The sequence below is a fragment of the Scyliorhinus canicula genome, chromosome 7 (genome assembly GCF_902713615.1).
Source record: "Scyliorhinus canicula chromosome 7, sScyCan1.1, whole genome shotgun sequence".
NCBI lineage: Eukaryota > Metazoa > Chordata > Chondrichthyes > Carcharhiniformes > Scyliorhinidae > Scyliorhinus > Scyliorhinus canicula.
This window is the reverse complement of record NC_052152.1, coordinates 198,192,480-198,215,439: the sequence shown is the minus strand read 5'-3', so window position 1 is coordinate 198,215,439 and position 22,960 is coordinate 198,192,480. Positions and strand designations below refer to the sequence as shown.

General features: G+C 51.5%; 1 protein-coding gene across 1 annotated transcript; it reads right to left on the bottom strand.

Annotated features, from left to right (window-relative positions):
* Positions 1–690: 690 nt before the first annotated feature.
* LOC119969687 (interleukin-17D-like) lies at positions 691–22,029 on the bottom strand. The gene is made up of 3 exons (XM_038803670.1): positions 21,802–22,029; positions 9,837–10,066; positions 691–1,038 (listed from the first exon to the last, which is right to left on the bottom strand). The coding sequence occupies exons 1-3, from the start codon at positions 21,811–21,813 to the stop codon at positions 798–800; spliced, it is 483 nt and encodes a 160-aa protein (XP_038659598.1). The 5' UTR covers positions 21,814–22,029; the 3' UTR covers positions 691–797.
* Positions 22,030–22,960: the final 931 nt, after the last annotated feature.

Genomic DNA, 22,960 nt, shown 5'->3' with positions numbered 1-22,960 from the left:
AGCTGCTGAGATGGGCAGCCCACCTGCCTCATTCAAATAGGTATTCAAAGGTCAATTAGGCTTGTGATAAAGCCATTGACCCTAAATGTGGGTAGCCTGATTTTCATCCACCTTTGTCAAAAGGGAAGGAAGGAAGGAAGAGGGGGGGTGTTCATATCTTGGGGGTGGGGGGTACTCTTGTGGAGAAGTGGGGGTGCTCTTTTGGATCGGTGGACAACCTCCTCCTCCTCCTCCAAACCCTCCCCCCCCATGCCCCAGCCTTAAACCCAAGCCCCTCCCCATGCCTTAAACCCAAGCCCCTCCACTCCCTCCCCCGTGCCCGAGTCCCCAGACTTACCAGTTCCATGGATCACTGGTCCGCCTTACAGTCTCAACAGGATCGCTAATGCATGCTGAGCACTGTTGGGACTAATGGAGCAGCCGGCCAATCCAATTGGCGGGCAGTTCCAGAGGGCAGGACTTCCACCCCAGTGAGGAACGGAATACCCACAATGGCCTGCGGACACGTGCCCCCGCCTGCGGGGGCGGATCTGCTCCACGCCAACTTTACTTCCAGGGGGTTGGGTAGAGTGGAGCCCATGTTAAAAAGGTGCTATATAAATGCAAGTGACGCACCCCCATGAACGGTGCGTTAACTAAGAGACGGATAACCTATTAGCGAGAGACCAAGAAACACAGTTGGATTTCAGGAGATAATCAAAATATTCTGCATTTTTATTACTGGCCATGGAGAATACGTTTCCTTGAATCTTACAATGACTGCTACATTCGTGTCACTGGGATCTCAGCTGTTTCTATTAAGCCCTGGCTACTTTGGACATAACACACACACAGAACACTGGGATTTCTTCCTCGGCCAGTTTGTAGACATAGGTCTTGTGTTTGCACCGCGTTGACCTCCTCAGCACCAAGACGTTCATGCGATAGGGTACGCTCATGACAGTATCATCGATAAGCCCATCAGGCCCGATGCAGCCCTTGTGCAGGCAGTAGGCTTCCATTAGCTTCCTCGGGTATCGCGCCTCGTCTTCATTTATTCTGCAGGTTGAAAAGGAACAAAGAGTCAGGACAAAGCCGAGTCGTGCCTCCAAACATGCCCACCAGACATGAATTAGACAATTTAATACCTTTAAGGAGGCCGAGGGATACAGTCTTTGAAATCATAGACTAGAAAGATGCAGGACAGGAGGAGGTCACGATGACCGTGCCCACAATAAGGTAGATGCAGAGAAAGTGTTTCCTTAAGTGGGGAACACCATGGGCGGGATTCTGCGGGAATCGGCGGGGTGGGCAGCTCTGGCGCCCAGGAGTGGGGTGAACCACTCCGGCCCCGTGCCGCCCCAAAGGTGCAGAATTCTCCTCACCTTCAGGGGCTAGGCTGGCGCCAGGGTGGATTTGCGATGTGTCAGCCGGCGGGGAAAGGGCTTGGCGCCAAAGAGCCTCCGCCGGCCGGCGCTGGTTGGCACATGCGCGGGAGCGCCAGCGTGTGCTGGCATCATCCCAGTGCATGCGCGCAGAGGGGGGTTCATCTCCGCGCGGTCATGGCAGAGGACCACAGCGGCCGACGCGGAAGAATAGAGTGCGGATCGGTGGGCCCCGATCGCGTGCCAGGCTACCGTGGGGGCACCTCCCGGGGCCAGATCCCCCTGTGCCCCCCCCCCACTCCCGAGGACCCCGGAGGCCGCCCGCGCAGACAGGTCCCGCCGGCAAGTACCTACTCGAATTTATGCCGGCGGGGCTGGCCGGAAACGGGCGGACACTCGGCCCATCACGGGCTGGAGAATCGTCGGTGGAGCTGCTGCCAGCGGCCGCCAACCAACTCGGCGCGATTCCCGCCCCCGCCAAATCCCCGCCGCCGGAGAATACGCAGCCGGCGGGGGCGGGATTCACGCCACCCCCAGGCGATTCTCCGACCCGGCGAGGGGTCGGAGAATCCCGCCCCCGGTTCAAGATAATAATTATCTTTATAAATGTCACAAGTGGGCTTACATTAACACTGCAATGAAGTTACTGTGAAAATCCCCTCGTCGCCACATTCCGGCGTCTGTTCGGGGACACAGAAGGAGAATTCGGAACATTCAAATTACCTAACAAGCACGTCTTTAGGAATTTGTGGGAGGAAACCCACGTGGACACAGGCAGACTCCGCACAGTCAGTGACCCAAACTGGGAATTAAACCTGGGACCCTGGCGCTGTGAAGCAACAGTGCTAACCACTGTGCTGCTGTGCCGCCCTCAAGGTCATAGCCTTAAAATTAGAGCTAGCCCATTCATGGCGCCAAGGAACCGGGTTCGATCCCAGCCCCGGGTCACTGTCCATGTGGAGCATACACATTGTCCCCGTGTTTGCGTGGGTCTCACCCACACAACCAAAAGATGTGCAGGGTTGGTGGATTGGCCAGGCTAAATTGCCCCTTAAAAAAGGAATTTGGTACTCTAAACTTAAAAAAAATTAGAGCTAGCCCATTTACGGTAGCGCAGTGGTTAGCACTGTTGCTTCACAGCGCCAGGCTTCACGGTTCGATTCCCGGCTTGGGTCACTGTGCGGAGTCACGTTCTCCCCGTGTCTGCGTGGGTTTCCTCCGGGTGCTCCGGTTTCCTCCCACAAGTCCCGAAAGACCTGCTGTTAGGTAATTCTCCCTCTGTGTACCCGAACAGGTGCCGGAATGTGGCGACTAGGGGCTTTTCATAGTAACTTCATTGCAGTGTTAATGTAAGCCTACTTGTAACAATAAAGATTATTATTATTCTAGGTGAAATTAAAGACGTGGTGCTGGGCCATTTAGAACATACAGTGCAGAAGGAGGCCACTCGGCCCATCGAGTCTGCACCGACCCACTTTAAGCCCTCACTTCCACCCTACCCCCATAACTCAATAACCCCTGCCAACCTTTTTGGACACCAAGAGCAATTTATCATGGTCAATCCACCTAACCTGCTCGTCTTTGGACTGTGGGAGGAAACCGGAGCACCCGGAGGAAACACACGCAGACACGGGGAGAACGTGCAGACTCCGCACAGACAGTGACCCAGCGGGGAACTGAACCTGGGACACTAAGCGCTGTGAAGCCACAGTGTTAACCATTGTGATACCGTGCTGCCCACAAGCCTTTAATGTTGAGACTGACAGTAAAGGGTGTCAGAGGATGAAGACAGGTAAATGAAGTTGAGGTACAGGTCAGCTGTTAAAGAAATGAACAAGAGAATGGGCCCGAGGGGCCGAATGGCATCTGTCTGCTCCGTCTGGATAGCTTTTCATTTTCAAAATATTTTATTCAAGGCATTTTCACTTAAGCAAAAGCAGAACAGCCGTACAACATTATAAACAACCGACACCCCCCCCCCCCCCCCCCCCCCGCCCCTCCGCCCCTGCTCCCCCAACACCGCCCCCTTCTCCCATCCTGCCTTCCCCTTTTTAACCTCCACGTTCACCCCCCCGGCACCTTGGACATTACGCCCACGGCCCCCTGCCGGAACCCCTTCAGCTTCAGACATGCCCAAAACATGTGGACGTGATTCTCGGCCCCCCACCCTACCCCACCCCACTCTACTCTGTACATCGCCCACACCTACCCTCTACCCCCTTAAAAAACCTACTCATCTTTGCTACCGTCACATTCCACCATCTGCCCTGGCAGGATTCGAACCCACATCCCCAGAGCACCACTCTGGGTCTCCGGATTATTAGTCCAGTGACAATATCACTGCGCCACTGCCTTTCCAGAACACCTGCAGTAGCAGGGGATGGTGCCAACAATGTGTGGCACCTGGGCCAACACTGGAAGGGTGGCAGCTGTGGTTTAAGGTCTGGGGCAAGACATCAGAGCCAATGACTCAGGAGAGCCAAGGCTCGGGGCACACCGTGCTGTCCATGGCTGAGGCACAGGACAGGGGAGCCCTGTGACAGGCGAACATGTCCCGCGTGCAGATGGACACTGCTACTGTGCTCCAGAGCTTGGCCTACTCACACAAGGGTCATGGATGAAGTCATCAAGAGCATCAGCCAGGCGCTGAGGAACCGTAACCAGACACAGAGGGACATGTCCGAGGCACCTAGGGACATGATGAAGACACAACCCAGTCTCAGTGCGCCATGGTTCAGAGCATCAAGGCCATGGTTCAGAGCATCAAGGCCGTGGCTCAGAGCATCAAGACCATGGTTCAGATGAGGGTGGGCGCTTCCCTCAGTAGATAACCCATTCCCTACTAGCCAACCCCTCACCCGAGGGAGTGCCGTGAAGGGGTTGGGAACCAATGTGTTCACCAGGATGTACGCGTCATGTACGATGACTGGAGATCAGGCACAGACATGCATCGGGTGGTCACACACCAACTGCACATTCATGGAGTGGAAGCCCTTCCTATTGAGGAATCAGTGTTTGGAGGGCATCAATCACCCCCTGAACCTAGGGCATACCAGCAATGGCAGCAAATCCTGCTGCCTGGGCATCCTGTTGAACTGGTCCAGTTTGAAGGTGATGTAATCTGATGCCCAGGTGCATAGGGAATCCTTGACAGGGTGGATGCATCTGTGTGCGGACGTATGCAAAATCCCATACAGGTCCCTGATCGACCCTGGAATGAGCAAGAGGCATGAATGTTAAGGGCAACCGTCACCTTGATGACCACCAGCAGCGGGTGACCTTCTCCATAACCCTCTGGTTCCAGGTGTGCCACCATTTGGCGCAGATGGCGCTCGGTCTCCCTGGTTAGCCGGAGGTGGCGTCAGCAGCACATGGTCCAGCAGCTCCTCCAAGGACAGAGGGTAACGGTGTACACGTGGCCTGATGTGGCGCCACCTTCGCACCTCCGCCTCGGCCTGTTGGATGGCCGGCACTTGAGACTCACCGGCTGGCCCCTGCTGTTCTGGGGCAGGCCCTCCCTGGGCAAGCCTTCGCCCTCCAGCATCCGTGCATCCGCAATGGCAGCAGCAGCCAGGTAGATGGCCAGAATAGCTGGCTGTAGTACAACATCAATGTCTCTGCGGGGAAGGGGGGGAGAGAGACAGAGAATGTCTCTGGCCTCCCCTACCCACCACTCCCCTCGCCCCAAACACACTCCCCACTCCCCCTCCCTTGGTACCTTCGTGATGATGTCGTCCGCACTCCAGCCCTGTCCCCATCAGAGACTGGCACTTGGCCTGTGATGTGGGGAGCCTCTATCCTAACCCCTGTCCCTGATAATGGTGCGCCGGTGGCGACTGCAAGCGCTGTTAAGGATGGGTTCTGTGGCCCATGTCCTGTTGTCCACAGTGTGCTCTGTTGTAGGTCTCCTCTCTGGGTGAGTCCTGCAGCCTCCCACCTGGAGGGTGGAAACTGGTTTATGGTGGAGGCGTTCACACTGTGCACCCATGCCTCTCCGTGTGTGGGCAGCTCCGACAGATCGGGGTGAGCAAGAGATGTGTGCGTTTGCTGGGACCTTAGCTGCAGTGTGGTGTGCAACCTGGGTTTAACACCCAGGTTGTGACAGGGGGCTGGGCAGGTTTCCTGGCCGGGGGCGGTATAGTGGGCAGGCTTGGAGACATCTCGTGATCCTCAGGGGGCTGGACTATAGTGTTACTGGTGGGGCATTCCCTCAGAGACGGGCTTTGTGCCAGGGATGGTTCCAGTGGCAACAAAGCACGTGTCCTTTTTTTTTGGGGGTGAGCTCTGCTAATCCCCTGCTTCCTCTGCTGTGGGGCTGTGCTTCTAAGGAGCGCACGGAGAGGGTCAACACCTGGTGGGCTGGCACACCCATTCCCTCGATGATAATGCTGAGATACGAAGGTTTCCAGTTGGGCGGGCTGAGTGGGTTTCCACATGACCAGAACCTCTCAAAGACACACTGTCAACAGTCTCAAAGCCAGTAAGTTGCAGCCAGGGTGTGGATTTAAATGAATTCAAAGCAGCAATGGGGGTCACAGACAAAGCACCCTGATCCTGAGGGTCCCAACCAGAGTGGACAATCTTGCCACTCCCCGAGGTCCAGGTAAGTTTGCTTACCTCCTTGCTCTCCCTCGGTGGTCATGGCACCTGGGCTCCGCTTGTAAATATTTGCACCAAATCACTCCGGCTTGACTCCCTGCTGACAGGGTTGGAGCATCACCGAGGGCCGGAGGTTTAGATTTCCAGCCCATTAATCATATTAAAATGCACGCAAACCGCGGTTTTTGCATGGTGGCACCGGCGCAGGACGTGTGGCTCGCTGCCGCCACCGTCAGGGGATCGGAATGTCGCAGCGGTGCCTCCGATCCCGTTCTTCGGCAGACGCTCCATTCTCCGGCCAGTCGGGAAACCCGATCCCGGCGTTGGCAAACGGAGATTCCGCCCCTTTCAGTCATTTCTGGGAAGAATTCCGCCCATCGACTCCCTTTGGGAGTTATTCCGCAATTCTGGAGGTGTACACTCAACAACGTGACTGCAGCGTGACACAACATGTCATATTCTCACTTGGAATCTTATTCCTTAAGAATCAATTAGGGGCTGGTTTAGCACACTGGGCTAATTCGCTGGCTTTGAAAGCAGACCAAGGCAGGCCAGCAGCGCGGGTTCAATTCCCGTACCAGCCTCCCCGAACAGGCGCTGGAATGTGGCGACGAGGGACTTTTCACGGTAACTTCATTTGTAGCCTACTTGTGGCAATAAGCCATTTTCATTTCATTTCATTTAATTCAATGTTGTAACAGCAGAAATTCCAGATAAACCAGACTGGGCTGAGCTTTTGTGTTGTGTTTCTTGTCCTCACCTTCCTGCTTCCAGAAATAAATCAAGCGTTACAACTTCACCACTAATGCGTGACGCATCACACGTACTCGAAATGGATTCTTAGTGATCATCCAAACAATCCTGCTCCTTTGGCCTTAATGCTCTTATTCTATGAAAAGGTCATTCAGCGCATTGTGTAAATGTCAGCTCCAACTATTTCGACTGAACCAAATCAACTAAACTAAACAAACTGAGGGGCAAATTAAAAGGGGCAGCCCCTTAAAGGGATACTGCCAGAAACAAAAACAAAGAGCAAATTAAACTTAATCAAATTAAACTTAATCACACTTTGGTTTGATGTTTTAAAAGGGTCAATTTGGCACTGCAGGCCCTGCGGTGCCCAGGGAGGCCTCGATGGTGTCAGTGGGCACTGCATGCTCCCTCTCCAGGGACATTCAGCCGGCCAATGTAGCCGCAGAAGACGGGGAGGCAGTCTGATTGGACGACAGCTCGGTTGCCCGAGGTTCTCGGACCGGTTAATGGCGAGTTTGGCCAACAGCAGCAGGTTCACGAGGTCCTCCTCCTCCTTACCCGCCCTTCTCCCCGCCAGATGCCCATAGATCAGGAGCGTGGGGCCTGACGTGCAAACAAAACTTCTGCACAGTAGCACAAGTGGATAACACTGTGGCTTCACAGCGCCACGGCCCCAGGTTCGATTCCCCGCTGGGTCACTGTCTGTGTGGAGTCTGCACGTTCTCCCCGCGTCTGCGTGGGTTTCCTCCGGGCGCTCCGGTTTCCTCGAACAGCCCAAAGACGTGCAGGTTAGGTGGATTGGCCGTGATAAATTGCCCTCAGTGACCAAAAAGGTCAGGAGAGGTTATTGGGTTGCGGGGATGGGGTGGAAGTGAGGGCTTGGGTGGGTCGGTGCAGACTTGATGGGCCGAATGGCCTCCTTCTGCACTGTATGTTCTAATATGTTTTTCAAGATTCTGAAAAGGGAGTGCAGCTTAAAACAACTTACATGCACATGGTGCATGGACTCCACAAGGCTGCAAATAAGGTAGGAACCTTGGGAGTCCATGGGCGCGATTCTCCGAAATGGAGACAAAGTGTTTCACTCCGGCGTCGGAGCCCGCTCCCAGCCCCCTACTCTCCTGCCCCCCCGGGGGGATAGGAGCGGCATCGCGTATTTTACGTGCGCTGGGCCTTGGCGCCGCGTAAAAAGCGGCGTCGCGTAAGTGACATCACCCGCGCATGCGCGGTTGCCGTCCTCCCCGAGGCCGCCCCGCAAGAAGATGGCGGATGGATCTTGCGGGGCGGCGGAGAGGTCGGCCCGCCGACTGGTGGGCCCCGATCGCGGGCCAGACCCCATCGGAGGCCCCCCTGCCGGTGAAGGAACCCCCTCCCCTCCCCACAGGCGCCCCCCCACCAGCGTTCCTGCACAAGTGTGGACGGCGCCGGCGGGAACCTGTCGGCTCGGAGCGGCCGCTCGGCCCATCCGGGCCGGTGAATAGCGGGGGTACCGGAGAATCGACGTTTTGAGTGTCTCGGGCGATTCTCCGGCTGGCGAGGTGCAGAACTCGACGGGGCCGTTCTCGCTGATTGGGAGAATGGTGGGACGGCGTCGGACCGGGGTCGCGCGAGATAATGGCGCGGCCGGCAATTCTCCCAAACGCCGCGGCTTTGGAGAATCACGCCCCATAATTCAATGCAGCCTCCGTTGTATGGGACTGCTGAGTGCAACTGCTGAGTTGCTAACGTCAGCTCCATCCTCTTAAACCCATACTCCCTAACCGATCCCCATAATCCCCACTATTGTTTCCTCCAGTTATCAAATTCACCTTTTGAAAGTTATTGAACGTGCTTCCCCATCCTCTCAGGCAGTGTGCAGCAGATCACAAGTCCCTGTGCGAATATTCGCGTTCCTCTGGTTCTTTTGCCAATTATCATAAATCAGAGTCACCTGGTTACCCAACCCTCCCACTCCCCCTCCCATTGGAAACAGTTTGAATGGCTCTATTAAATATCAGTTTTACTTTCTCTTAAGAGTCATAGGTTAATTGATGGTACAGAAATGAGGCCATTCGGTGCTCGAGTCCACGGTAGCTCTTCATGCGGAAATCCAGCCAACATAGAACATAGAACAGCACAGAACAGGCCCTTCGGCCCTCGATGTTGTGCCGAGCCATGATCACCCTACTCAAACCCACGTATCCACCCTATACCCGTAACCTAACAACCCCCCCTTAACCTTACTTTTTTTAGGACACTACGGGCAATTTAGCATGGCCAATCCACCTAACCCGCACATCTTTGGACTGTGGGAGGAAACCGGAGCACCCGGAGGAAACCCACGCACACAGGGGGAGGACGTGCAGACTCCACACAGACAGTGATCCAGCCGGGAATCGAACCTGGGACCCTGGAGCTGTGAAGCATTTATGCTAACCACCATGCTACCCTACTGCCCTAAATGTAGAGGCGCCGATCATTACAAAGACCGGTAGCTGACCCCTGACCTCCTGCTATGGCTAAGTGGTAGCACTCATGTCTCCAAAAGCAGAAGATCGTGGGTTGAAGTCCCACTCCAGAGATCTGAGCAAAATTTTTTTTTTAATAAATTGAGACTACCCAATTCATTTTTTTAAATTAAGGGGCAATTAGGCATGGCCAATCCACCTACCCCGCACATCTTTGGGTTGTGGGGGGGGCGACACCCACCCAAACGCGGGGAGAATGTGCAAACTCCACACGGACAGTGACCCAGAGCCGGGATTCAAACCCGGGTCCTCAGCGCCGTAGGCAGCAATGCTAACCACTGCGCCACCGTGCCACCCTGTCAGGTTGAGGAAATCATTCGTACTCCGGCCCGGCTGATATAGGACCCCAGACCCACTGCAATGAGGTTGACTTTTAACCGCTCTCTGGATGGACAAGGCACTGGGTTTCAAGAAGACCATTCACCAACACCTTCTAAAAGGGCACTTAGAGATGGTCATTAAGGGGCAATGTTGCCCACTTCACGTGAATGAATCATTTAAAAAAACTGTACCAATTGCAACAGTTTCTTTAAAAAGGAAGAAGCAAGAAATAGTTTGTATCAAGTACAAGGTTGAGGTGAGCTTTACAAACCGTTGCTGATTTTATAATTACCTGTAGGACCAGGGGGAAGTGCTCCTTTCCCCAATCTGTGACGTGTGCATGTGAGACGCGTTGAACGCTCTCCCGGGTTTTAGATGCGTTGCGCTGGTCAGTGCCGAGGCGGGCACCCAATAGTTCAATTCCTTTGACAGGGCCTTGTCGGAGGGTTCAGCACACCGTTTCTTGGCTCCATTGGATGGGTCAACTTTCAAGAGCAAAAAGAGACATGCAACCCATTCCACCTGGTTTGGGGGGGGGGGGGGGGGGGGGGGGGCAGGAGGGGAGAGTAAAATGGAAAATTAACTCATTTACGGCCTGCTGTATTACCGATACGTAACTAAGATTTGAGAGGAACGCAAACCCAACAGGAAGACATTGAATGCATTGAAAAAAAAAACACAGCATCATTCTTCCTTCACATCCTGCACAGCTTGACGAGCCACAGATTAGGCCCAACTAAGAAGAAGAAGGTGAATAACCACATTAAAAACGTCCAAGATGTTGAACCCATGGGAAATTCTTCGCCAACCTTCTGTCGTCTGGGGTGTGGATTTAACATCTGAAGATCTATCATAGCTAATGTGAATATGGAATTGTCATGTGGCGCGGTGGTTAGCACTGGGACTGCGGAGCTGAGGACCCGGGTTCGAATCCCAGCCCTGGCTCACTGTCCCTGTGGAGTTTGCACATTCTCCCTGTGTCTGCGTGGGTTTCGCCCCCACAACCCAAAGATGTGCAGGTTAGGTGGATTGGTCACACTAAATTGCCCCTTAATTGGGTACTCTAAATTTATTGGGCAGCACGGTAGCATTGTGGATAGCACAAATGCTTCACAGCGCCAGGGTCCAGGTTCGATTCCCTGCTGGGTCACTGTCTGTGTGGAGTCTGCACGTTCTCCCCGTGTGTGCGTGGGTTTCCTCTGGGTGCTCCGGTTTCCTCCCACAGTCCAAAGATGTGCAGGTTAGGTGGATTGACCACGCTAAATTGCCCCTTAGTGTTAGGTGGGGTTTCTGGGTTATGGGGATAGGGTGGAGGTGTTGACCTTGGGTAGGGTGCTCTTTCCAAGAGCCAGTGCAGACTCGATGGGCTGAATGGCCTCCTTCTGCACTGTAAATTCTATGAAATGTCACAGATTACAGTTCAGAATTGTTGTGCTCTGTAAAATATTTGATTCTAAGGACAAACGTGGGGAAGAACAATGTTCAGTCCCTCAGGCCACTACCTCAGGTGTCCTCCCAGACTGTTTTCGCACTGATTTGCTCCTTCATCATTCAACTGTCTCCACTCTTTAGCAGATGTTCTTCAGATCACATGCTGCCATTGATCACAACCTTCAGTGCTCTCCCAGTGGAATGGCCAAATCAATTAGTCCTCAATCTTCTCCCTTTCCTTAAGTGGGGCAATGAAAATCCCGCTTCCTTTGAATTCTCCCTCTGGGTATTCCAGGTTACTATAGCAACACTTTTCACCCTCGTTGGTTCAGTCCATAGCAGCTCCTTCTTGACATTTTTGTCCTTCCTACTCTTTTAGCTTCACATTACTGTGATAGTTCTTTCACTGATTAAGCTACTTCCGCGCTACCCTATTCAAAGGGTTGTTCTGTGAACTGGCTAACATTCCTCCCTCTACCAGCTATACGAATAAAAACCCAAATTAACCAGTCCCCCCACCTTATTGTCCTCAGCCACGTGATGATTTTAAAATATGTTGCGGGGATGAGACCCACGCAGACATGGGGAGAATGTGCAAACTCCACGCGGATGGCGAGCCGGGGCCAGGGCCAGGATCTAGTAATGCTAATCGAGCGAATGTATCGAGATATGCCCGCACTAAAACGTCAGATTAGAAAACTCAGAGTGGGAATCTGGAAATACTCCCTCATGCCTAGCTCTCGTCATTATGGACCCCGAGGCCTGAGGGCAAAGAATAGCATAGTTTCTCAGCCTGCCAGCGCTACCACGTGCTGTGCTACAGATCAGTAGAATGCAAGTCCAGCATGTTTGACAGCCTAGGAGCGAGTTCCTCAACAAAAGTACTATTTTAAAAGTTCTTTCCGTGACCTCGGGTAGTAACAAAGCACTTTTCAGCCAATTTTGTACTGCAGACAGTCACAGGCAGTGTTGTAACACAGATCCCACAAACTTGGGTTACAGGAAGATTTAGACGGGATGGTCAAGAGGGCAGAGCCCTGAGAAGTGAGGTGATACACTTTGGAAGGAGTAATTTGACAAGGACGTAATCAATGAATGGCCTGGCACTGGGAAGTTCTGAGCAACAAAGGGACCTTGGAGTGTTTGTCCATAGATCTCTGAAGGCAGAAGGGCAGGTTAATAGGGTGCTGAAAAAGGCATATGGGACACTGGCCTTTATCAATCAAGGCATAGGTTACAAGAGCAGGGAGGTCATGTTGGAGTTGTGCACAACTTTGGTGAGGCCACAGCTGGAGTACGGTGTGCAATTCTGGTCGCCACATTAGAGGAAGGATGTGATTGCACTGGACGGGGTGCAGAAGCGATTCACCAGGATGTTGCCTGGGATGGAACATTTAAATTATGAAGAGAGGTTGGATAGGCTTGGGTGGTTTCCGCTGGAGCAGAGAAGACTGAGGGACGGGCGGCTTGATCGAGGTGTACAAGGTTATGAGGGGCACGGACAGAGAGCAGCTTTCCCTGAGTTACAGGTCAGTTACGAGGGGGGACACAGTTTCAAGGTGAGGGGGTGGGAGGTTTAGGGGGGATTTGAGGAAAAATGGTTTTACCCAGAGGGTGGTGAAGGTCTGGAATGCACTGCCTGGGAGGGTGGTAGAGGCGGGTTGCCTCACATAGTAATAATAAGAATAACCTTTTATTGTCACAAGTATGAAGTTACTGTGAAAGGCCCCTAATTGCCATATTCCAGCGCCTGTTCGGGTAAGCTGGTACGGGAATTGAACCCGGGCTTCTGGCCTTGTTCTGCATCACAAACCAGATCCTTTTAAAAATATCTGGATGAGCACTTAGCACGTCGTAACATTCAAGGCTATGGGTCAAATGCTGGCAAATGGGATCCGGTAGGCAGATCAGGTTCTTTTCATGCATAGGTGCAGACTTGATGGGCTGAAGGGCCTCTTCTGCACTGCATTATTCTGTGTTTGTGGCTAAATATTCATGGCTAAGTATTGACCAGGGCATCAAGAGCTCTCTCCCTTCAAATAGTGCCATTGGATTGTTAACATCCAGCTGAGAGATTAACGGAACCTCACTTTATCACTCCCAGAGGTAGCAGCAACAGTATCATTATAGCTGGGATTGAAGGTAGATTCAATCTGCAATAGTCCTGATGGAAGAGGTGGATGGACACCGGGATTTGGAACAAGAATTCTAGAGAACGGGATACAAGTGATTGAAAGCATGGCTGCCAAAGAGCTTCACACTGCTGAATTAACATAGTTAGGATAGACAAAGCCACCATCAACATGCGGCAGCACGGTGGCACAGTGATTAGCACTGCTGCCTCATAGCAGCCTGGGCCCTCCCCACGTGTGGCTCACCTGGTCCACGTTAATGATGATTCAGGGACAAGTTTTTCAGGTCCGTCAGGGTTGTGCCTGCAGTCTGTTTATTTTTATAAAACATTTTGTTCCTGGGACGTGGCACATGACCAATTTTGGCAACCCCAAGTTGCCCTGAGGGGCATTAAGAGTCAACCTCAAACATCTGGGACTTGGGTCACGTGCAAGCCAAGCCAAGCCGATGGTTTTCTACTGTGAACAACATTTGTGAAATGCTGGAGTTGCAAGAACCCAGCAGCTTTCATTGTCATTTTCATCCAAATATTTACCCACAAATAATCGGACTCGCAATGGGTTATGGTGGCATTTGAATTCAACTGGTGCACTGACTAGTGCAAGACCACAACCACTAGGTCACCATAGCTTGTCTCATCGAGAGGACCAAGAATACAATCAGCCCCAGTAAATCATTTCTTAAAGGGAAATGATTACTTTCCTCTCCCTGTGCTGTAACACTGACATACAATCAACTATAACAACACTCGAGAAGCCTGACACCATTCAGGGCAAGGCAGCTGCCTTAACTGCTACCCCTTCCTCGCACATTCAATGCCTCTGCCACCGACGCACAATGGCATCAGTGAGTACCATCTACAAGGTGTACAGCAGGAACTCACCAAATGCTCCTTAGGCAGCACCTTCCAAACCCATGACCACTACCATCTAGAGGGACGAGGCCAGCAGCAGATACATGGGATCCCCACCACCTGGAGGTTCCCCTCCAAGTCACTCATCACCCCGACTTAGAAATACATCGCTGTTCCTTCACGTTCGCTGGCTCAATGTCCTGGAACTCCCTCCCTAACAGCACAGTGGGCGTACCTACAACACATGGACTGCAGCGGTTCAAAAAAGATGGCTCACAACCCATCTTCTTAAGAGGCAATTAGGGATGGTCAATAAATGCTGGCCTAGCCAGCGAGGACCACATCCCTTGAATGAATAAAAAAACAAACAAATGGTTAAAACATGTAAAAAAAAGTATCATTGCAGTCTGTGAAAATAATGAATTGCTCTACCATTGCGTGTTAAATTCAACTTGCCATCATGTTGCAACTAAACAAGAAGAAACATGTATTCCTTTAACCTTTAGTGTTTTGAAGAGTTATTGCTAGTAGCTGTGCTTTGTATTTACCTCAATTCACTTTTTAGGGATTAGATATGAAAAACAAGTGAGCAAACGTGCCCAGGAGTGCGTGGCACGGTGGTTAGCACTATTGCTACACAGTGCCAGGGTCCCTGGCTTTGGTCACTGCCTGTGCGGAGTCTGCACGTTCGCCCCGTGCCTGCGTGGGTTTCCTCCGGGTGCTCCGGTTTCCTCCCACAAGTCCTGAAAGACGTGCTGTTAGGTGAATTGGACATTCTGAATTCTCCCTCTGCGTCGGAATGTGGCAACTCTGGGCTTTTCACAGTAACTTCATTGCGGTGTTAATGTAAGCCTACTTGTGACAATAAAGATTATTTTTAAAAATTGTCCCAGACAGGTTGTCCGAGGTCAGAGTTGAATAAGATATAGGTTATGCTAACTGATGTTTTTGCTCAAATCGAGAGATGCAAAATATTGTTGCTACTCCCGAACTCTGCCAATAGTTCAGAAGCTCCATCTTCTAAACAATATTATGACAGGTTTGGGTAGGGGTGCACAAAGAATGCTGCCCCTATTGGTTATTGGCACAAAGACTAGGAAACAAAGAATTAAGGTTTGGGGCAAGAGTTACTGGGGGAATTTGAGGAAGAACACGTTTAATAATAATAATCTTTATTAGTATCACAAGTAGGCTCACATTAACACTGCAATGAAGTTACTGTGAAATTCCCCAGTCGCCACACTCCGACGCCTGTTTTATTCAGCAAGTGGCAATGACCTGGAACTCAACATCCTCGACGGTCGAGGAAGCAGAGACAATGAATGACTTCAAAAGGAAATTGAATGGGCACTTGAGGGAAATAAATTTGCAGGACTATGGGGATACAGCAGGGGAATGGGACTGACTAGGTTGCTTGACAGAAAACCGGCATGGATTTGATAGAATGATTGGCCTCCTTCTGTGTAATAGTGACGCTGTGGGCTGGGTTTTGGCAGCCAAGGTAGGCAGCTCGAGTCTAGAAATGTCCTGACTTGCTGGCTGCACTTCATTTTTAAAAAATATATAAATTTAGAGTACCCAATTCATTTTTTCCAATTAAGGGACTATTTAGCCTGGCCAATCCACCTAGCTTACACATTTTTGAGTTGTGGGGGCGAAACCCACGCAAACACGGGGAGAATGTGTAAACTCCACACGGACAGTGACCCAGAGCCGGGATCGAACCTGGGACCTCAGCACCGTGAGGCCGCAGTGCTAACCACTGCGTCACCATGCTGCCCCTCTGACTGCACTTCACGGTGTGGATCTAGGTGTACAGGGCATGAATTTGCAGATGTTACGAATCTCGGAGGCATTGTGAACTGTGAGGATAGTGTGGACCTTCAAAAGGACATAAACAAGTTGGTGGAGTGGGTGAACAGGTGGCAGATGCAGTTCAATGCACTGAAATGTGAAGTGATTCATTTTGGTGTGAAGAACATGGAGAGACAATATAAATAAAAGAGTGCAATTCTGAAGCAGGCACAGGAGCAGAGAGCTGGGTGTATGTGCGCCTAAGTCATTGAAGGTGGCAGGACAGGTTGAGAGTGCATTAATAAAGCCTTGGTGCTTTTATTAACAAAGATCACAGAGAACAAGAGCAAAGAGGCTACGTTCTACGTCTGTAGGACGCTGGTTCTCCCTCAACTAGAGATGGAGTCCAGTTCTGGGCACCGTACTTTTAAGGATGTGAGGGTGATTCTCTCGTCCTCAGGATATCTCTGAAGTTTCACAGGAAATTAGTTTATAACGTAGGCAAAGTGGTAGCATATTTTCACAAAGCAAAGTCCTACAAACACGCAGTGGGATTCTTGACAAAACACTCTGGTTTTATTGGTGTTGGTTGAGAGTTTAGTGCTGGCCAGGGTGCCTGCCTCCCCTCTGACTCAAACAGTGTCATGTCCACCCGTAAGGGGCAAACAGGGCCTCCGATAAATGCTTCAGTTAGGAGATGGGGCCTCCGGCCGGACAATCGCAAAGTATTTTAAAAACCCAGGTTACTTCAAGGGAAAATGAAAACTCCAGTTTCAGGGTTGACGAGGGATTTCCCAATCAATCATTCAGAAGGCCATAATGAGCAGGTGATCCATTCCCCAACTACCTCTTTTACATGGTCATTTCAGCCACTGTGAGGAAGCGGTCGAGGTACATTTTAGTCCTGTGGTTCTGAAGAGAATTTTGCTCTGTCATAGGATATTATAAAATAGGACTGTCATCCGTCAGCACTTCCGCTGATAATGATAAATCGCACTCGCTTATTTCCAAGTATCTTATTGGTCCATGGGTAACCATTAAATGTAAATGAATTAAAATGGTAAACGCGGGCGGCACGGTGGCACAGTGGTTAGCATTGCTGCCTACGGCGCTGAGGACTCGGGTTCGAATCCCGGCCCTGGGTCACTGTCTGTGAGGAGTTTGCACATTCTCCCCGTGTCTGTGTGGGTTTCACCCCCACAACCCAAAGATGTGCAGGGTAGGTGGATTGGCTATGCTAAATTGCCCCTTAATTGGAAAAAATAATTGGCAACTCTAAATTTTTTTTAAAATGGTAAATGCCAGGGCAGTCCAGTGGTGCAGTGGTTAGCACTGCTGCTCCAAGGCACCGAGGTCCCAGGTTCGATCCTGGCTCTGGGTCACTGTCCGTGAGGAGTTTGCACATTCTCCCTGTGTTTGCGTGGGTTTCCCCCCCACAACCCAAAGATGTGCAGGCTAGGTGGATTGGCCACGCTAAATTGCCCCTTAATTGGAAAAAATGAATTGGGTACACTAAATTTATTTTTTAAATGGTAAATGTCTACCCAAGTGCTCAATGTTCCACCCAAAATCCATCACCCTCCAAAATGCTCCGCTCCCTTATCTTGGCTACTTATACATTTTCCCCAACACACGGGATCCCAGTCAACTCCAAGCTTCTCAAAATGATCCTCCCTCTGCGACTGGAACTTGCTAACCCACAGGCCACAATCAGTGAGGATAGGCAACAGCACCTCCTCCACGATCATCCTCAACACAGATGCCCCACAAGGCTGTGTCCTCAGCTCCCTACTATACTCCTTAGACACCTATGACTGTGTGGCCAAATTCCCCTCCAACTCGATTTTCAAATTTGCTGATGACACCACCATGGTGGGTCGGATTTCAAACAATGTCAAGACAGAGTACAGGAATTAAATAGAGAATCTGGTGAACTGGTGTGACAACAATAATTTCTCCCTCAATGTCAACAAAACAAAGGATATTGTCATCGACTTGAGGAAGCGTAGTGGAGAACATGCCCCTGTCTACATCAATGGGAACGAAGTAGAAAGGGTCGAGAGCTTCAAGTTCTTAGGTGTACAGATCACCAACAACCTGTTCTGGCCCCCCCATGCCGACACTATAGTTAAGAAAGCCCACCAACGACTCTACTTTCTCAGAAGACTAAGGAAATTTGGCATGTCACCTACAACTCTCACCAACTTCTACAGATGCACCATAGAAAGCATTCTTTCTGGTTGTATCACAGCTTGGTATGGATCCTGCTCTGCCCAAGACAGCAGGAATCTACAAAAGGTCGTGAATGTAGCCCAGTCCATCACGCAAACCAGTCTCCCATCCATTGACTCTGTCTATAATTCCCGCTGCCTCAGAAAGGCAGCCAGCATAATTAAGGACCCCATGCACCCCGGATATACTCTCTTCCACCTTCTTCCGTCAGGGAAAAGATACCAAAGTTTGAGATCACGTACCAACCGACTCAAGAACAGCGTCTTCCCCACTGCCATCAGACTTTTGAATGGACCTACCTTGTATTAAGTTGATCTTTTCTCTACACCTTGCTATAACTGAGACATTACATTCTGCAGTCTCCCCTTCCTTCCCTATGTACGGTATGCATTGTTTGTACAGCATGCAAGAAACAATACTTTTCACTGGCCGCGATTCTCCGCTCCCGGAAAAATTCGTGAAGGCCGTCGTGAACTCGGCCGAGTTTCACAACGGCCTCGGAGGCTGCTCCTCTCACTGAATTCACCCCCACCCGGGGGGCTAGGAGCGGCGCTCCATTATTCTCGGTCGCCGGGCCTTGACGCTTGCGTCAAGGCGGTGCGCCGAGAATGACGCGACGGCGGCGCCTATGTGACATTAGCCGCGCATGCGCAGGTTGGCCGGCTCCAACCCGCGCATGTGCGGATGACGTCACGACGGCTGACAGCTCGAACCCGCGCATGCGCGGTGGCCGCCTTTCCCCTCAGCCGCCCCGCAAGACGTGGCGGCTTGATCTTGCGTGGCGGCGGAGGGGAAATAGTGCATCCGATTGAGACGCCGGCCCGACGATCGGTGGGCACCGATCGCGGGCCTGTCCCCTCCCGAGCACAGTCGTGGTGCTCATTCCCCACCAGGCCCCCTACAAGCCCCAAAACGGGCATCTCATGGCGATTTCACGACGACAGCGACCAGGTGTGGTTGCCGCCATCGTGAAACGGGCGCGAACGGCAGGCCGCTCGGCCCATCCGGGTTGGAGTATCGCCGGTCGCCGTGAAAAACGGCGATTGGCGATTCTTCCGAGCGGGGGGTGGGAGAGTCGCGGGGGGCACCAGGGGATCGTGAAATTAGTCGGGGGCCCCTCCCGCGATTCTCCCACCCGGCGTGGGGAGCGGAGAATCGCGCCCATTGTATGCTGATACATTTGACAATAACAAATCAAATCAAATCTGTCTCGGCCTGGGTATACAAAAGCACTTCCATGCCAAGCTCTATGGCCGGGAGATATTTCTGCCGATTTGTGTTTTTTAGATGAAATTAAGGCTCTCTCAGGTTGATGTGAACGATTGCACAATGTTATTTTAAAGAGCCTCACCAGTTGGAGGATCAATGCTGGGACCCCGCCGATTTTTTCGTTCTAAAACCAGACACTTCCTCTGGACATAGCCTCAAAATTTGGAGAATCCAGCCCAATAACACGGGTTTCTCTCCACAGGTGCTGCCAGACCTGTTACGTTTATCCAGCATTTATTTAAACAAACAGACATGGTTTTGATATCACACCCAAAGGAGGCAGATCTGAAAGCTTCCTCAGTATCACAATGGATAGTCGGTCAAGAAGATTAAGTGCTCAACTCCAGGAGTGGAATCTGTAATCATCTGGAAACTCTTACCGGGAGAGGAGAAAGAATGTCTTACAGAAAGGAGAGAAATAGATATGATTGGAGCAAAAGCAAGCCGGGGGGGGGGGGGGTGACAGTGTGACACAGAGAATTACAGGAAAACAACCCTTATCTTCAATGGATGATGAGATGTGTTTTATTCCTTCTCAGGAAAGTGAATGGCACTTCAAGGCTATTCTTACCCATCTATATTGCCTTGGTAAATCAATGCCAGCTACTTCAAAGGGCATTAAGTGTTGTCTGGGAGTGTGTATAGCAGCTCTCCTTCTCTATCCGGGACATTCTGGGCCAGTTGGGTTTGATGAGGGATTCCCTATTTTCGCAGCCACAGAGTCCAACTGAATCAAATCTGACAAACTTGGCACGGTAGGATTTCAACACCCTACCCCCTCCCATTGAGGGGGTGGTGGAAGCAGGGGCGTTAGTGACGTTTAAGGGGCATCTTGACAAATACATGAGTAGGATGAGAATAGAGGGATACGGACCCCGGAAGTACAGAAGATTTTTAGTATAGATGGGTAGCATGGTCGGCACAGGCTCGGAGGGCCGAACGGCCTGATCTTGCGCTGTACTTTTCTTTGTTCTTTGATGAATCTCATTCGGGCGGCACGGTGGCACAGTGGTTAGCACTGCTGCCTCACAGCTCCAGGGCCTCAGGTGACTGTGTGGAGTTTGCACGTTCTCCCCGTGTCTGCGTGGGTTTCCTCCGGGGGCTCCGGTTTCCTCCCAACAGTCCAAAGAGGTGCAGGTTAGGTGGATTGGCCAGGATAAATTGCCACTAAGTGTCCAAAAAGGTTAGGTGGGGTTACTGGGTTACGGGGACAGGGTGGAGGCGTGGGCTTAAGTAGGGTGCTCTTTCCAAGGTCCGGTGCAGACTCGATGGGCCGAATGGCCTCCTTCTGCACTGTAAATTCTATGATTAAATCTCTTGACGGGAGGCCCCCCTTTGCCCACCTGACCCACAAGCAACAGTGTCCATTTTAAAAAGGAGGCCGGGGGGGGGGGGGGGGGGGCAGAGTGTCCCAAATAAACTGGCGGTCATAAGAAACTCGCTTAAACAAACCAAAACACAGCTCGATCTGCTTGCTGGAGAGACTGTAGTCATGGCAACCAGGGAAACCTAAAAAATTGGTTCTTCCGAAAGGCAGCTGAACAAAGGGACTTTGCAACGGCGTGAGTAAGCCTGGGAAGGGTATTGTTTTTAAAAAAATCTCCCTATTTTAACCTCATCAGGCGAACGCAAGCGATAAAACACCACCACCTTCGAAAGGACACAAAGATAGCAACACAGACGTGGAAGGTGGTCATTAAAATGAAGCTAATTTGGGGAGTTAGGTCAGCTGGGGGCGGGGGGGGGAAGGTTGGTGGGGAGTTGTTGACGTGAACCACGTTGGCTGGGTTCTGTTGTTTGTTTGGCGTGTGGTTGTTTATTTTGTTTAAATTCATCATATAAATGCCTCAATAAAATATTTTTTTGTTTAGAAATGAAGATGACTGTCAGGGGCTTGTCAGGGGCTGGTTTAGCACACTGGGCTAAATCACTGGCTTTGAGAGCAGACCAAGGCAGGCCAGCAGCACGGTTCAATTCCCGTACCAGCCTCCCCGAACAGGCGCCGGAATGTGGTGACTAGGGGCTTTTCACAGTAACTTCATTTTTTTTTACATAGAATTTACAGTGCAGAAGGAGGCCATTCAGCCCATCGAGTCTGCACCGTCTCTTGGAAAGAGCACCCTACCCAAGGTCAACACCTCCACCCTATCCCCATAACCCAGTAACCCCACCCAACACTTAGGGTAATTTTGGACACTAAGGGCAATTTATCATGGCCAATCCGCCTAACCCGCACATCTTTGGACTGTGGGAGGAAACCGGAGCACCCGTAGGAAACCCACGCACACACGGGGAGGATGTGCAGACTCCGCACAGACAGTGACCCAAGCCAGAATCGAACCTGGGACCCTGGAGCTGTGAAGCGATTGTGCTATCCACAATGCTACCGTTCTGCCCGACTTGTGACAATAAGCGATTTTCATTTTCATTTCATTTTTCAAAGGAGCGAAACACACATTGCAGAAGGAGGAGGGGGTGGTGAAAGTTCAGAGACATAATAAGCTGTGTAAACTGAGACCTTCTCAGCTCACCGTCACTCACTCACCTTGAGATACATTGTAGACTCTTCGCTCCCCTGTGTGTGTAGGTGTGTGTGTCGGATGCCTCTCTCTGGCCTCTCCTCCCTGTGTGGCTGCGAGTGCTCCTTCCCCCAGTCTGGGGCACTTTTAAAAAGCCAGTTGGTGCGGCGCGGTTTGCCTCACTCAGCCTTCCGGCAGCAAAGCCACACCTGGCCCACAGCCAGCTGCCCACACAGAGGGAGGGAGGGTGGCTGCCGAATGACTGTGCAGCCAGTCAGCCCCATCTCTGGCCTTACAAGGTAGTGCTGCTTGCAAGTTGCAGAAACTCCCTCCAGGCCAGCTCATACCACAATGACACACTGTACGTATGATCCACACATTCCCCCAAAGTTTCCATTCGAAAAACAAAAAGTCTGGCTGTCATTCTCTTGAGGAAAAATAATCGAAACTATCAAAATAGCATATCCCCTCAAAATAAAATTATTTTGATTTAATGCTACGTATTTTCAATAAATCCCTGGTTAAAAGTTAAAGATTTGCCCGACTGCAGGGTCAGCTCAGTGTCACCGTGGAGTGTCAACAGTGCAGAAAGAGGCCGTTCGGCCCGTCTCATCTGCACCGACCCACCGAAAGAGCACCCTGCCTCTGTGCACTCGGCCAACCACCCTGCACCTCCCTGGCGACAGATTGGCAATTTAGCGTGGCTACTCTGCCTTCCATGTCCAGTGGGGCACCGTAGGGGTTGGGGTGCTTTATTGACCCCCTTTAACTGCACTCTTACTTGATGTTTTTAAGTTTCCGTTGATCTTTGTTGTGTTCGGGCAGCGCCCCCAACAGGAGTGGCCCCTTTTTTTGCTTTGTCCCGAAGTTTGTTTCCTCTCTTCTGTTTCGTTGGTGGACCTCAAATGAGTGGCCAGGGTGGCACGTGGCGCAGTGGTTAGCGCTGGGACTGCGGCGCTGAGGACCCGGGTTCGAATCCCGCCCCTGGGTCGCTGTCCGTGTGGAATTTGCACATTCTCCCCATGCCTGCATCGGTTTGACCCCCACAATGCAAAGATGTGCAGGGTCAGGTGAATGGGCCACAGTAACATTACCCCTTAATTGGAAAAAAATAATAATTGGGTACTCTAAAATTTAGGGAAAAAAACGGAAACCCACGCAGGCTCGGGGAGAAGGAGCAAACTC